The 15025-nt window shown below is 58.7% G+C and overlaps 1 protein-coding gene across 8 annotated transcripts in view; it reads left to right on the top strand.

The window, feature by feature from the left end:
• Positions 1–15025, top strand: part of TUB (TUB bipartite transcription factor) — an 80351-nt gene that overhangs the window by 58483 nt on the left and 6843 nt on the right. For 3 of the 8 annotated variants that reach the window (XM_028116816.2, XM_028116818.2, XM_028116819.2), the window contains 7 exons: positions 8263–8314; positions 8775–8937; positions 10775–10918; positions 12138–12305; positions 13292–13413; positions 13893–14090; positions 14576–14688. In XM_028116816.2, the coding sequence (XP_027972617.2) occupies positions 8263–8314; positions 8775–8937; positions 10775–10918; positions 12138–12305; positions 13292–13413; positions 13893–14090; positions 14576–14688 (960 nt within the window). Of the gene's footprint in view, positions 1–7255; positions 7881–8262; positions 8315–8774; positions 8938–10774; positions 10919–12137; positions 12306–13291; positions 13414–13892; positions 14091–14575; positions 14689–15025 lie in introns of those variants that run through there. The other 5 variants (XM_088018117.1, XM_088018120.1, XM_088018121.1 and 2 more) reach the window with 3 other exon arrangements.

Genomic DNA, 15025 nt, shown 5'->3' with positions numbered 1-15025 from the left:
ATGCACCCCATACGTCTCCACCTACACCGATTCTTGGTCTCACACAGGTGTACTCCTACTCTCTGTGCCCATAACACATCCTGTATTTGGACAATACCTGACACCCGTTACCCACTCACAGGTACTACTCATATCAGAGACTTGGAAATCCACTTGCGAACAGGTCTATACCTGGACACCCACCAACTCACAATACATAGACCGCCTTTACATGCATAAGAGCACTCATGAAAGCACGGGTACCCTGTGCTTTCCCCAGACTCTCTGGTCTGTCCCAAGGATAGATGGGCTTTGCTGGTTGCCTCGTGGTCGGGGTGGGGGAAGGGTGTTGGAGGCTTCTCATACAGGTGCAGGCCTTTCCCCCATCCACTCTTCATTCTCTCCATTACCCCTGGAATAGAGCTCATCGTCATGGTAGCGCCAGATCCTTGGCCACCTATTGGCTCCTGGTTGCCATGGGCTACGGGGCTGTCTCCAGGCCTCCCAGAGAGGCATGTGTGTAAGATGGGTGCTGGACCGCTGAGGGCCACTATGCTATTGCCTGCCGAGGTGCTCATGCCTGCGGGTTGGAGGAGCAGACCCTCAAGACCTGCCTTGTAACACAGCCAGCTCTTGGGAAGGGACCTGATTCTAGTCACCGATAGAAAATACTTCTGACAGAGCTCTTCCAGGAGTCCAGACAGCATCCAAAATGGAAAACCAGCTGAAACTGCCTGAGGCTTGTTAAAAGCATATCCTTCTGCAAACAAGCACCTGTCACTGACCTGGGTATTCAGGGTTTCTCCTGAGAACTGCTGTCTCTAAGCTCCTTTGGAGGCTCTAGGGCTTCCCAAGTTGGAATTTGTGGGTGCCCCTCCCACCAACATACACACGTGCACACACACGAGTCACCCATAGGGTTTCCTGCAGACAATGCAGTTACACCTCAGAGTCTCCCATAGATCAGGGAGATACTCTCATCAGGAGACTGGTGCTTTGCTGACTCAGGAGCTGCTACCCTGCACCGGGCATCCAGGCTAGGGGCACAGGTAGTTTGTGGAGCATCCTGGCTTGACACATCTATGCCGAGGACCTTCTAGAAGACCGTGCAGCCCCACAGAGTACCATTAACCTTTTCTAGCTGCCCAGTAGAGGTGCCTGGGGAGCACCTGCAGGCTGAGTGGCCTCTAACGCTGTGGAAGTACGAGTATGGGGGGGGCACTTGGCAGGGTGGTGGCCACAGACTGAGGAGGACAGGAAGAGACAGCACTTGTGGCTGTGGATATGATGGTGTGTTTAGGATCTGGCAGAATGGGGGTCCAGGCCAGATCATGGGTCAAGGAAGCCTCTTCCAGAAGCCAAAGACCAGAACAATGTGTAGAGTAAGTGCACAAGTCTTAGAGAAAGCCTGCCTCTAGGAAAGAGGCCCCTCGGGAGGTGGGCTTGTCTCTGGGAAATGGCTTTGTCCTCCAACAGCGCCCAGGGCACTCGCATCCTTCACGAGGTGATTTGGCACTTGCCCCAGCCTAGGCCCAACCACCCTATCCCCCCATTCCTTTCTTGGGCCCGAACACGCCGCCTGGAGCACAGAATCCTATCACCCTGGAAGCCTATCCCTGAGGAGCAGCTTGGCACCCTTGTGGCTCTACCTGCTTGTGGTCCCATTGCTCTGTCACCCCTGCCTTCTTGCTCTGTGGCAGGGAGGGTGGGTCTCGAGCTGGGGGCAGGCTATAGTCAGAAGTTGCCAGAATCTCTCCTGCCTTGCTGGGGTCTTTCTGAGCATGCCCTGAGCCTGGGAAAGCACTGGACTTTGGGTGTAGACTTCCAGAACGGGGAGACCTGAGCTGAGAAGAGGAGATGCAAATTGCCTCTCGCATTAACTGGGCTGCTGATTGCAGTTAAAGCCACATGCCTGTGTGATCACAGAAAACTGGGGCAGAAGACAGGCAAGGCCGTTTACTTGCACGTGGGCACGTGTTTCGGTATGAGGTTTCCCCAGTGTCACAGTATGTCAGAACTGGAATGCGTTGTTTGGTTTGGGGGAGAGAGGTCGGTCGATTTCTTGTTAGCTCTCCTGGTGGGGGTTTTACTCCCTCTGTGATGGCTGCACCTGCGTTCCCTAGGCCTGGCTCATTTTCTTTGAAGCAACTGCCAGTTGGCGATAATCTTCTTAAGGGTAATTGTGGCTCAGTTTATAACGATCATGGATTAATCTCACATTCTGACTCAGAAGGGAGCCATTTAGTTTATAAAGTTGAACGATTGGAATAATGTTTTGCCTTTTGACTTTTTTCTATTAGTAGTACTAATAATTTTCACTTCTGCCATTTTCTCTTCGTCTGTGTTCTTGAGTATTAAATGCCCCTTCTCCCTGGCTTCACAACCTTTTATGAGTTGCAGGTGGAGCATTAAGAGCGCAGGAGCGATGGCGGGCCCGGTCCTCAGTGCTCTTTCTGCACTGTCTCCCCCCAACCCGACTCCGAACTCCTGGAGAGCAGGGACCCCACTTGGTTCTGAGCTGTGTGCCTGGCGTGGCCCAGCACAGACAAGATGCGCACGACTTTGAGTCAGAGGCATCCCCAGATGGCTTTTCAGACTTTCTGGCTTTCCTGGCTGCACACCCGGGTTCTCAGCACACCCAAGGGATGTGGTCTCCCCTCAGGGAAAGGAATAGTGCTGGGCAGGCGTGGCCCTGAGTCAGAGAATGAGCATCGCAGCTGGAAGGGCCCTTACAGCGTACGGGCTGTCGGGGTCCGCTGTGTGAATGCACCCTTCCATCACGTGGGGCTGACCGTTAGAAAGCTCTTCCTTGGGGTGAGCCTCAGCGTGCCTCTGGGGTTTCCCTCCTCTTGGCTCTTGTGAGGGTCCTCCCACCACTTCTGGACGACGCTTTCTGGGGAGTGGAAGGACTGCTGACCACGCAAGACCTGGCTCTTCCAGCTCCGCCTGTGTGGGAAGCCTCAGGGTGCCGGGGATGCTGTGTTGGCCGCGTCACCTCCAGCAGCAGGGAGGAGGAGCAGAATCTCTGGCTACTCCCAGCCCCAGCGCCCTGGGGAAGTTGTCCCGGTGCTGCTTTGGGTGGAAGGAGCAGGCACACAGGGGTGAGAGAGAGGACTCGGTGAGCAGGGACTGTGCGGCTCCCCTCAGGTTGGTCTCTGCCCTCCTCCAGCAGGCATCTGGAGACACCTGCAGCTTCCTGGGTGCTGTCCCACCCCGAGCAGAGGGAGGCTGTTACTTCCTCGCTGGGGACCCTGCTCCCGTTGTTGACCTTGGGCCCTCCCTGTCATGGGGGACAGCTTTGGCTCACTGACTCATCACCTTGAGGCATCTGTAAACAGAACTCCAAAGTCTCATCAGGCTGATGTCAAGCCCTGTGTCCCCCATTCTGCCTGTGTGGGGCAGACCTGGGTTTGGGGACCCACATGTAAGACATGACCTTCTCCTGTTAGGTTTCCATTGGTTAGAGTCTGCAAGCTCTCCAGTGTCTTCTCAAGTCCTACTGTCTTAATGAACAGTTTAGTATCACTTCGACTTTGTGTCACCTATAAGTCTTCTGTGAGGCCTGCCTTGTCTAGGTCATCAGTAAACACGCTAAGCAAGGGAAGCAGGGTGCTGGAAACCTGATTATGGCATGCCTTATTGTTGCAAAAACCTGTCTCTTTGGAGGAGCACGCCACTCACGTTGCTTTATCTTGCCACTAGTGACTGTCACTGGTGCTTGTGATTCCATGTGGCAGCCTGGCTGTTTGGTAGGTCTGGGGGCATGTGCCCTGACTTGCTGGTGGACTGGGCTCAGTCCTGCTGATCACTAGGTCTTCTAGCTCTTCAGTGAATCTGTTCCATGATCTTACCTGGGACCTGTGTAAGATTGATCGATCTACAGACTATGATTTCTTCCCCCATCTGAACAGAAGGTTGTATTTGCATACTTTGAGCAACTCTCAGATTTCTTTTTTGTTCTTTAGAGATCACCAGCTGTGGCTCATGGCCCTCATTTGCATGACCAACATTAAAATCACCTATGTTTCTTGCTTCAAAAGAGAAAATGAGGTGAGGGATTGATTCTGGGCTAACTTCCCCAGCAGTTCTGAATCACCAAGTCAGGGCCGAATGTGCATAGCAGTTTTAATGACGTGCTAAGTTTGGGAGCCCATGGCAGGAATGGAGAGGGCCCATCCTGGGAGGCTGGGACTCCTGTGAGCCCTGCTGTGGGCTTCTCCCTTTTGGGGCTGCCCCTGTTCCCACCCGTACTGTGTTTCCCTGGTGTTCCAAGCAGCCACTAGGGGCAGATCTGGGCGTGCTCGGGTGGGGGTGGGGAAGTCTGGCATGGGTACAGGGCTTGCAGCCTGGCCCCCTGGGTGGTCCTTCCTCCTCTGACTCCCTGGGTCCAGCGGGGGCAGCTTCTGCTGTGACTGAGTGGAAGGAATGGGGGCATAAAAGGGGAGAGTGAATTGGGCTTGGAGTACGGGTCTGTCCCTAGGTAGCCTGGCCCCCAGGGCTCTGGTCAGCTCTGGTGGGTTAGCTGAGCATGCAGGGGGTGGAGTCTAAAGAGAGGCAGGGTCCCGGCTTCCTAAATGTGTTGTCCACGGCTGGCTTTTCCATCCCTTGGGAGCAGTGCCCGTGCTCTCATTCGTTATCAATCATGGTTTTCTCTCCAGATACCTGTTGGGCAGCTCGGGGGAGGCAAGGGGATATGGAGGGGCCGTCTCCCTGGGAGGCGAAGGGCCACTTCGTTGGCCCTGGGCAGAGTGGGTGGATTGGTGGACACGGCCGACTGGGTTTCTCCGACCCTCAGGAGCCAGTAGCCGGTGCGTTCCTGGATCTCCCTGGTCCGGTCCCCAGCAGGAGGCGACCGTAATGAAGGAGCCGCCAGGGTCAGCTGGAGGACCCATCCATCAGTGCCCTGTCTCCTGCCCGAGGCTCCTGGCGGGGCCGCAGCTGCTAGACCAGGCTTGGCAGCGATTCCGTAATTGGAGCCCGAGTTGTTAAAAAGCCATTACTTTCTCCTCTGTGGTTATCATTTAGTGTTGCCCAGAACAGTGCCCATCGGGTAGAGGCTGGCTGGGGGTGGCGGCGGGACAGGAAGGAAGGAGCCCTGGTGGGAGCTGAGGGGCAGGGCTGCCTGGAGGGGTGGGGCTGGGGGCGGGGCCTGCCGGGGAGGGGAGAGGGGTTTCCTTCCACTCCCTGGACACAGCCCCACCTTGTTGCCGTGGTTCTCAGCAGCCGCCGGGTCTTGCGGGGATTTGTTCTCGGTCTGGGGCCGATGTGCGCCTCAGACACAGTGCTGTCAGGCGGTCCGGGCTCGTCCCTGCCGGGGGCCCGTAGTCTGCTTTCCTAGAAACAGGGCCCTGGCAGGAACCTGCTTTCCTGGACGTGCCGTCGTCCACTCTTGGAGCCACCGCTCAGAGCTGCGTGGATTGCGGGCCCTCCTGGGGCGTCCTGCGCAGCCAGGCACGTTCTTCCTCACCCCTGACCGGAGGCACGAGGCTTCTCCCAGCCGCGCCCCTGCACATGCCGGCCCCCCGCCGCTCCAGTGTGCCCAGCGGAGTGGCGGAGGAGGTGGGGCGTGGCTCTCCAGGCACTTCCAGGCTATCCGAGTTTCTGGAATCTCTTCAGAAACTTACCCCTTTTCATCCATCTTTCTGTGAGGGCCGGTGGTGAAGTCCATTCCACCTGTAATCCTGCCAGGATTACTAAGGCCTGCGGCTCTGGCTCTTTCTGCCGGATCAGGGAATGGAGGTGGGGCCAGAGGAGGAGGAAAGTAGCCTCCTTGCCCGCTGGTGACCTGTGGAGAGGCCGGGCAGTGGGATGGTAGCCTGGGCTAGGAATGTGCGCCGCCCCCGCCCCCCCCGGACGGATAGGGACACCAGAGCCACCTTTGTCCATCGAGCTGCCGCTGTGACCCGGCGCTTCTGGAGGTGGCTTTGCTCGTGTCAGCTTAACTCGCAGGCGGATGTCCCCTTTTCTGAATGACCCTAGATGTTTGCGTCAGCACCACAGAGGGCGGGGGCTTTGCCCTGCTCCCCAAGCTCAGTCCCCGGATGACCTGGCTGTCCCTGGCCCTGCCCTACGAAAGTGCAAGGGACTTGCGCCATGTCAGGGAGCCATGAAGCTGCCTCCTGCCAGCAGGATGTGGAGCCGGTGGTCTCGTGGAGGCAACGTGGGCCCCTGTGGCCAGGCCGCGAGCATATGACTGAGATGGCGGCTGCCCCGCGTGGACCCAGGCACAGAGCTTGGCAGGCAGAGCATGGCTGGATTTCAGGCCCCGTTGTTGCTGTCAGCCAGTGCCACGTGGAGCCCAGAGTGCCGTTTCTATCCATCTCCCGCTCGTTTTTAAGGAATCCGCGTTGCTCATGCCGCAGACCCCGGTGGACTGTGGCGTTTGTGGACTGAGCCCTTGAAGTTTGTGGGAGCGGATGCTTGGCCTTGGCATTTTTCAGTCAGGCCGCTGACTTAAGGTGGAGAGGCGACTGACAGAGGTGTAGCCTCTCAGACCTGGCAGGGCCCCCAGGCATCTTGCTCACCCTAATAAACTCATCCTTCCTTCAGAACTCTCACTGCCGCCCTCTGGCCTGGGGTGCCCGCTTTCTCAGATGGCACTCCCTCTCCCGGCCAGCTTGAAGTGTTAGGAGCCGGGTCCCTGTCGCCTGCTCCTGGCAGTGCCCTCAGGGAGTCCCACGTGCAGCTGTGGGCGACTCTAGGTGGACCGAGGCCTTGACTGAGAAGCACGTCTGTTTAGCAGTGTTTTCTCTTGTGTTCTGGCAGCCAAGGCTTTTGGAGAATCCGGCTGTGAACAGACTCAGAGCACAGTCGGGGCTCCTGTTGAGTGCAGGGCAGCCCCTGGGTGTCAGGAAAGGCCTTCAAGTAAGGAGGACAGCTGTCAGTTAAAAACGGGCAGTTGTCTTAGGTTGTGGCTGGGGAGGTGGGTGGGTAGAGCCAGAGGTGGGCGGTGGGCTGTGGACTCCATGGACTTCCTGCCACACCCTTGGCTGGCTCCCCCGGCACATGGACACACAGGTAGTTTGGATGAGCCGAAGGGACACTGCAGGTTGATGATCGTTGCAGGTAGAAGAGCTCCTCTTGTCAGGAGGAGGTGGCACTGGCTGCAGCTTGTCTTCGGGGTGACCCGCCCTCACCTTCCCTCCTTAGGTGTGTGCTGTGCTCACCCGCACACAGGCGCACCCGCTTCTCATGCAGGCACTCACCTGCCTAGCTGCATGGTGTGCTCACACATGTAAGTGTCCTCATGTATCTGGACGCCTCCCGGTGTGGGCACGGCACGACGTATACTTAGAGCTTCGCATACAAACCTGATGCACTCAGGCATGCCTATGCAGGTACCCACTCAAGGTCTGGTTCAGGGGCAGGCCCCAGCATCACTGGGCCAGGGTAGTCAGGGGGTTCCCAGGGCTCATGTCCTCAGACGTCAGCCCTACTACCCCCAATCTTGGCTTTTATAGAATTTGGGGCTACGGCTCATGGATGTATCTTGGACTAGAAGGAATGCTAAGTGGTCGGAGCTCCCTGATTATGCTTGTCTTCCTGGGAGGCAGGTCCAGTCTATGTGAGTTGACACTGCCCGTTCCAAGACCTTAGGGACTCAAGGATTTGATGCCCTGGTGCCCCCTGCGCCATGTTGGCTGGTTGCTGGGCTGTTCCCTGCTGTGCTGTGTCTGCCTGCAGATACCCCACCCAGTGCTAGCCCTGCCCTCAGGGGCTGGTTGGTCTTTTAGCTTCGCTCTCCCAAATGAGGGGACCCTCAGCCTTCTTTAAGAGGGGGAGGGGGTGGGCAGCACCTCCATTCTGCCACCTGGAGAGCCAGGAGTTTGCATAGAAGAGGAAGGAGTCTGCCTCAAAGGATCCAGCCTCCTCTAGGAAGGACGGAAAGACGGGAAGAGCTGGTGAGATCTGAGAGGGACCTGGAGCCGACAGGCGCCTGGGTCTGGAGCCCAGCCTTGGGCTTGGCTTGCACCTGATGCCTCTGGACAGGTTCCCCTGGATCTCAGGCATGTCTCCTCCTGTACTTACCGGGGCCGGGCTGACTAGGAATTCCTTGGGTCAGCAGTGACCCCAGCAGGAGAAAGCTCCTAAAGTGGCCAAAATATGGCTCCCATCTTTCCGTCTGGAACCAGTTTCCAGATAGTAGCTCCACCCTTCCCCCCTCTCCTCTGTACCCAGGAGTCATGACGGGAGGGGTTTAAAGAACCCAGATGTGCGGGGGGTGGGCTCTGGGTTTGTGGCAGCCGGCCAGCAGGCCCTGAGTGCCCTTGTCTCCCTCTGCAGTGTCTTAGATGATGAGGGCAGCAACCTGAGGCAGCAGAAGCTGGACCGGCAGGTGAGTGGGGCCGGGGCCGGGAGGACGGGCAGTCAGCACTTACCATCCTGGGTGGAGAGTGAGGATTGTCTCCCTTCCTGGGGTGACCCTGGCTGGCGAGGAGGAGGCTCTCACAGAAGAGAGGTGAGCCCTGTCTTGACCAGCTCAGTATCAGCACTGAGCTTTTGCCAGGCAGGCAGCTGGTGGCTGCAGTCGGACCATTGGACATCTGTGCCGTGGTCCTGCCGGGGCGGCCACCTGGGCTGACTTGTGCCTCCTTTTCCTGGACCCTGAGTCTCCAGGTGCCAAGGGCACAAAGCCTCGGCCCAAAGTGGGCTGTGGACCCCCTGGCAACCCCCAGAACCGAGCTGAGCGATCAGGGCCTTCTCTCTGGTCCCAGTTGGGAGCCTGCTGTCCGGGTGGAAGTGACGGGCTGCGCTCTCAGGGCCCGCCGACTTCTGTGTCTGTCCCGTGCCTGCAGCGGGCCCTGCTGGAGCAGAAGCAGAAGAAGAAGCGCCAGGAGCCCCTGATGGTGCAGGCCAACACGGACGGGCGGCCCCGGAGCCGGCGGGCCCGGCAGTCAGAGGAGCAGGCACCCCTGGTGGAGTCCTACCTCAGCAGCAGCGGCAGCACCAGCTACCAAGGTAGAGCCTGCCCTGGGGCGAGCTTGGGGAGGTCCCCGTGCTGCGGCCTCGCGCACCCCTCCCACCGGCACTGCTTCAGGGAGCCCCTCATGGACTTCGGCCGGCCGGGGCAGGTGAAGGGCTCCCCCCCGTCAGGGGCTGCTCAGGCCGGACGATGCCCAGCCCAGGTGGAGGGAGGCCAGGACCTGGACCCCGGGGCCCCTGCATGTGCTCAGGCATCCTGAGGCTTTGGTCACCTTGGCAGGTGTTTCTTGAGCACCGACTGTGTGCCTAGGGCAGGGCCAGGCCTGCAGAAAGGCTGCAGCCCCTGTGGAGAGAGCGGATCCCACCCCCGTCGGAAGATAGTTTCTGCTCACCTGTGACTGTGAGCAAGTCACTTACTCTCTGGGCCTATTTTCTCCCCTTGTAAAGTTGAGGAATATCCTGTATCTTGGGGCTTTGAAAATTGAAGCGGCCATGGTATGTCCTGTGGTCCAGTCATGAATGCTGTTCCCTGCGGACACTGCCGCCCAGGCTCGGGGGGCGGGGGCGGGGAGGTGATGCCTTTGCCCAGTGCCAAGCCCTGAGGAGGCGAGGCTGGCTGACCTGGGGTCCCTGGTTCCGAGGGCCCCTCCAGCTCCGCCTGCTCTGCCCTCTGCTGGCTCTTGGTGTTAAATACAAGGGGGTTGGTTCCAGAGGCTGAGGGGGGAGTTGGCATCAGTGAGAACTGCTTCTCCCAGCGAACAGTTCTTCACTGACCATGCTCATCCATGTTGTATATTCATTTTTTTAAATATTTATTGAGGGCTTACTTTGTGTCAGGCTCTGAATTAGAGGCTGAGGGTCCTGGGGAAGCACAAAACAGGAGTGTTCTCTGTTCATGGACCTGGAGGTCTAGGAAGGGAGAGTTAAACAGGTGGTCCCAGGTGTGCTTGGCGGAGAGAAACAGGCTCTGTGAGTGAACGGCAGAGAGACTGCTCCCAGATGAGGGCCAGGGAAGGCCTCCCCGAGGAGGTGACACCTGAGCTGGAATCCACAGGTTGAGTGGGAGTTTAGTTGGGGTCAGGGGGGCCAATGTCCGGAGTGAGGACCGTGCAGACGGTGGGACAATAGAGCAAAGCCCCTGTGGCAAGAGGGAAGGCACTGAAAGCGCCAGGTGGGGCTGGGACTTGGGGTGCCCGGGAGATGAGGGGTGTGCCGTGAAGGCCAAGGCCAAGTGGAAGGGAGCTGGAGGGGCCGGACTTGGGGGAGAATGGTGGTCTTCATCTTATGAGCAATGAGAAATCATTCAAAGACTTAAAGCAGGTTGGGGTTCTGATGTGTGGAGACTGTGGAGGCCACCCAGCTGTGACCGTGTTGGTGTGTGCAGCTCCTTGTACCCAGAGCCACCCTCCTGCTTGGGGTACTCTGGGTGCCGGGCTCCCATGGGCTCGTCCCACGCGGGCCAGTGCAGGCTCCCTGGAGTGCTTGCCCTACGAGTTCTGGGCTCTTCTAGGGAATGCAGCCTTTTCCGTCTTCAGCACCTTGAGTGACCCACTTTGTCCCAGATGCTCTCCCTTCCCCTGCCCAGGCTCACACAGTTTGCTGGTCCAGAGCTCTGACTGCGTGCTTCTTGGTTGATCATGCTGTGGGCCAGCCTGTTGACTATCACACGGGGCTTCAGGAACCACCTCCTTCCAGCTCGGCCTGCCCCGGCCCTTTTGTCTTGTAGAGGCCCTGGCAGGGCTTGGGTGGTGGTGGGGCCCTGGCAGATGTGCTGAGAAGTGAGTTCCACTTGGAGCTCTGGTCTCACCTAGGGCCCATGTTTCTCTCTCTCTCTCTCTCTCTCTCTCTCTCTCTCGGGCTCTCACCTGAGCAGTTCAAGAGGCCGACTCACTTACCAGTGCGCAGCTGGGAGCCGCCCGCCCAACAGCACCAGCCTCAGCCAAGAGAACCAAGGCAGCAGCTGCAGCAGGGGGCCAGGGCGGGGCCTCTAGGAAGGAGAAGCAGGGGAAGCACAAAGGTTGGCTTGCCTCCACGACAGCCCCTCCTCAGGAGGCCTGGCTCCCACTGGAGGGTTGGGGGGAGGCTTCTCCTTCAGCCTTGGAGGTAAGGGACGCCTTACCTGGGTGGGACGCCTCCATGAAGGCACAGAAGGGCACTCGGGCCCCCACCCAACTGGCACTCAGGCTTCCTCTAGCTCACGGGGGTTCCTGGGCTGCCTGTGGGCACGGGCAGGCTCCCCACACTGCCAGGAAGTGAAGTGCAGCTCACCTGGGTCCAGCCCAGGCAGCCCCGCCCCCACCTGGCCTGAGCACCCTCCATCTCTGTCCTGCCCTAAGCAGCCTGCCCCATCCTTGTGCAGTACTCGGGGTTGTCACGGTAGGCTTTCTCTACTCTCTGTCTAGCCTTAACTCCACCCTCTGGGCCCACAGACCGTCTGTTTTCTCGGTTCCTTTCTCTCCAGAAAAGATCCCCAGAGATCAAGGACCGTTTTGGTGGCTCCTGCCATGAGTCCTGTCTCCACTGGCTAGACGCCCCGTGTCCCCAACCCATGTGCATGGGCAGTGATTCCCAGGTGTCTGAGACGTGGTTGGACAGTGGTGTGTCAGGGTTCATAGGCTTTTGGAGCTGACTGCAGCGTTGAGGAGCATAGCTCAGCCAGGCAGGGCACTGCCACCTGTGTGGGCCAGGCCTTCTGTTACTTGGGCACCTTGGGCAGGGTGACGTGGGATGGGAGATCTTCCATCTGGGAAGGGGAGTGCAAGCCGACCTCTGTCTTTTTCAAGGGGCCCCATGTGTTTTGAATGATGTGTGTGAGTTATGGGGTGAGTGTGTGTGCGCGCACTCGCGAGAGAGAGAGAGAATCACTGATCACTGGGAGTTGGCCATGTCTGTGAACAAGTGGTGGCCTTGGCCATGGTCACGATCGATCCTTGTTCTCCATCTTGTCTTTTTCACTGTGCAGTTGGTTTTGTAGATGACTGTCTTCTGCCTAGGGATGTGAGGCATTTCAAACCAACCCTCGGCAACTAATTTGGGGGAACAGCAGAAGAAATGAAGCCCATGTCCCTTTGTAGCTTGTTGATCGCTAAGAGGCTGGCAGCAGTCATTAGTGTTTTTAAAAATCAGTTTCGCAGAGGGTTGCCCCCACTCATCCCTCACTCACTTCAAGGACGTCTGAGAATCCAGGCTCCCCCCCCCACCCCCCCACGGGACTCAAGAGTATCCGTGGCCTGCAGGCACCAGCGGGCCAGCTGCACTGGCCGAAGACAAGTCTGAGGCCCAAGACCCGGTGCGGATCCTGACTGTGGGCCAGTCAGACCACGCTCAGGACGCGGGGGAGACGGCAGCCGGCGGGGGCACACAGCCCAGCGGGCAGGATCTCCGTGCCACGATGCAGAGGAAGGGTGAGCCCTGTGGGGGTTCAGTGACACCCCCAAAGCTCAGTCCCAGGTTCTTAGATGCACTCTTCTTAAGGAGCATGGCCCTGGTAGGGGGCACAGTGCGAGACCAATGAGAAACTTGGGTATAGGGGCCCCTGATAAGGTCAAGTTCAGGGAAATCAACTAGGGAAAGCAACCAGTCCACAGCCCAGCCTTCTCTCCCCACCTCCATCTTCTGTCCCCAGGGAGACCCAGGTTTGGAGACAGGTTTCCTTTCCCTTTGCCTCCTTTGAAAAAGGTCCTTTTGAAAGTGTTTCCCCTTCATCTGCTGAGCTTGGGGAGCAGGGCCAGAATGCCCAGAGGCAGGGCAGATCCTCCCAGGAAACCCGCTGCCCAGTTTCCCCACCAGGAGCCCTGCCCCAGGGAGTCCCTGGCACAGGGTGGCAGAAGGAAGCCCAGCAAGGCCACACGTTCCAAGAAATGAGATCAGGGCTGGCTTCCTGGAGGAAGGGCCATCGAGGCAGCAGGAGGCTGGGGACGACAGCATTCCAGGTGGGGAGAAATGTGTAGACAGAAGGCCACAGGCAGGCTGGGAGAGGAATCAGTGGGCCACGTGCATCAGGCTGGGGGAGGAAGGAGCGGGGCCTCTCCCAAAGCAGATTCCATGGCCTGTGCCAGCCGAGGCCACCAGTAGACACAAAGGCTCCCAGCACAGGGTCAGCTCCATTCAGTCCTCGCTGCCCAGGAGATGGGCGCTGACTGCTGGAGAGGGGGGTCTCATGGGAGGACTGAGCGGAAAGCTGGGGGGGTGGTTACACCCTAAGGATGGTGGCCAGCCCCAGCTCGTGCATGCAGTCGAGAGAACGTGTCCTTCCGTGTGTTTGGATGTGTGTGTGTGGACACGTGTGTGGACGTACGGCCGTGTGTGCGTACGGGTGACTCGGTGTGTCAGAGTGGGTATTGGCCGCGTCTGTGACCGCTCGTCCCTTCCCGGTCCCTGCGCTGCCCAGGTGTCCCCAGCAGCATGAGCTTGGAAGAGGAAGAGGAAGAGGAGGATGAAAACAGCTCGAGCTCCTCCCAGCTGAACAGCACCACCCGCCCCAGCTCCGCTACTAGCGGGAAGTCCGTCAGGGTGAGGTGCTTCTCCTGCCCGGCGGGAGGGTGGACAGCGGTGCTCAGAGCTCTGCTCGTCCAGGTTGGAGGGCGAATGGGTGTGAAGAAATGGAGAGTTGGCTCTCTTGGGACTGGGCCTGGAAACCGAGCAGGAGCTTTTCTCGCCGGGGCTCTTCTGTTCTCTCCTGCCTCCTCTTCTCTTCAGCCAGGCCAGGAGTCGGGGGGCAGGCGCTCGAGTTGGTTGGGATGGCCCTGAGAACGTGCCCACATCCTCCACCCCCCCCCCGCCCCCACCCCCTCCCCGGACAGCTGAGGAGCTAGCTGCTGACCCCAGGGCCAGGATGGCCGGGCCCACGGCCCAGGGACCCTGCCCCAGTTCCCACCACCACCACCACCACCACCACCACCACCACATCAGGGGGCAGCTTTGGGTCCCGGACCACCAGTTGCAGCTGCTCAGGGTCTCTGGGGCTTGGGCTCCTTCTCTGTCCCCTGTAGGAGGCAGCCTCAGCCCCCAGCCCAACAGCCCCAGAACCCTCGGCGGATGTGGACGTCCAGGATCTTGAGGAGTTTGCACTGAGGCCAGCCCCCCAAGGTATCACCATCAAGTGCCGCATCACGCGGGACAAGAAGGGGATGGACCGGGGCATGTACCCCACCTACTTCTTGCACCTGGACCGTGAGGATGGGAAGAAGGTGAGGTTGGCCCGAACTTGCAGTTTCCCTGAGGCAGGCTTGAGGTCCTGTGGGTTGGAATGTGACTGGAAGCCTCAGGTCCAACACTGAGCTTTCAGTTCTCCCAAGGGATAGAAGCCTCCGTGCCCGGTCTGTGCATACCTTTGTGTTAGCTGGTCGTGTGTGTGTGTGTGTGTGTGTGTACGTAAGTACGTGTGTGTGTGCGTAAGTACGTGTGTACGTAAGTACGTGTGTGCGCGTAAGTACGTGTGTGCGCGTAAGTACGTGTGTACGTAAGTACGTGTGTGCGCGTAAGTACGTGTGTGCGTAAGTACGTGTGTACGTAAGTATGTGTGTGCGCGTAAGTACGTGTGTGTGTGCGTGTGTGTGTGTACATGTCCATATGTTCAGGAGCTGGAGCCAGAGAGCCGTGTGTGTGTGTCAGTCACACCCATGATTGTGACCAGAGGCTGGGCCTGGAATGTGACCTTGCTCCCTTCCCCAAGGTGTTCCTCTTGGCGGGAAGGAAGAGAAAGAAGAGTAAAACTTCCAATTACCTCATCTCTGTGGACCCAACAGACTTGTCTCGAGGAGGGGACAGCTACATCGGGAAACTGCGGTACTAGCACTCCCCTAGGGAGCAGGTGGGGGGTGGGAGGGAGGGGCAGGGCCAGACTCCAGAGTGGGCATGTCTTGTCCCTGAGGCAGATCTAGGTCAGGGGTCAGATCCTCTCATAGAATCCTCTTTGTCAGCTCCAACCGTAGGCCTGGGTCCGTGCCAGCCTAGAGCCAGACTTGGGAGATGGAGCTCACATACCCTACCCTAAGCTGCTCCCAGGTCGGTGGGGCATAGGCCCATGAAGAGGGATAGGTCAAACCTCAGGAAGTCGCTGAAGATGTGGGCCACCCTGGAAGAATTGCCTTGGCCCCATGGTCAGTGCCAGAGGGCAAGGCTG

This window comes from Eumetopias jubatus, unplaced genomic scaffold (assembly GCF_037043125.1).
Source record: "Eumetopias jubatus isolate StellerSeaLion01/CBP00866 unplaced genomic scaffold, mEumJub1_p1.0 scaffold_13, whole genome shotgun sequence".
NCBI classification, from domain to species: Eukaryota; Metazoa; Chordata; class Mammalia; order Carnivora; family Otariidae; genus Eumetopias; species Eumetopias jubatus.
Note: the sequence above shows the minus strand (reverse complement) of the source record. Positions and strands in the feature narration are given on the sequence as shown.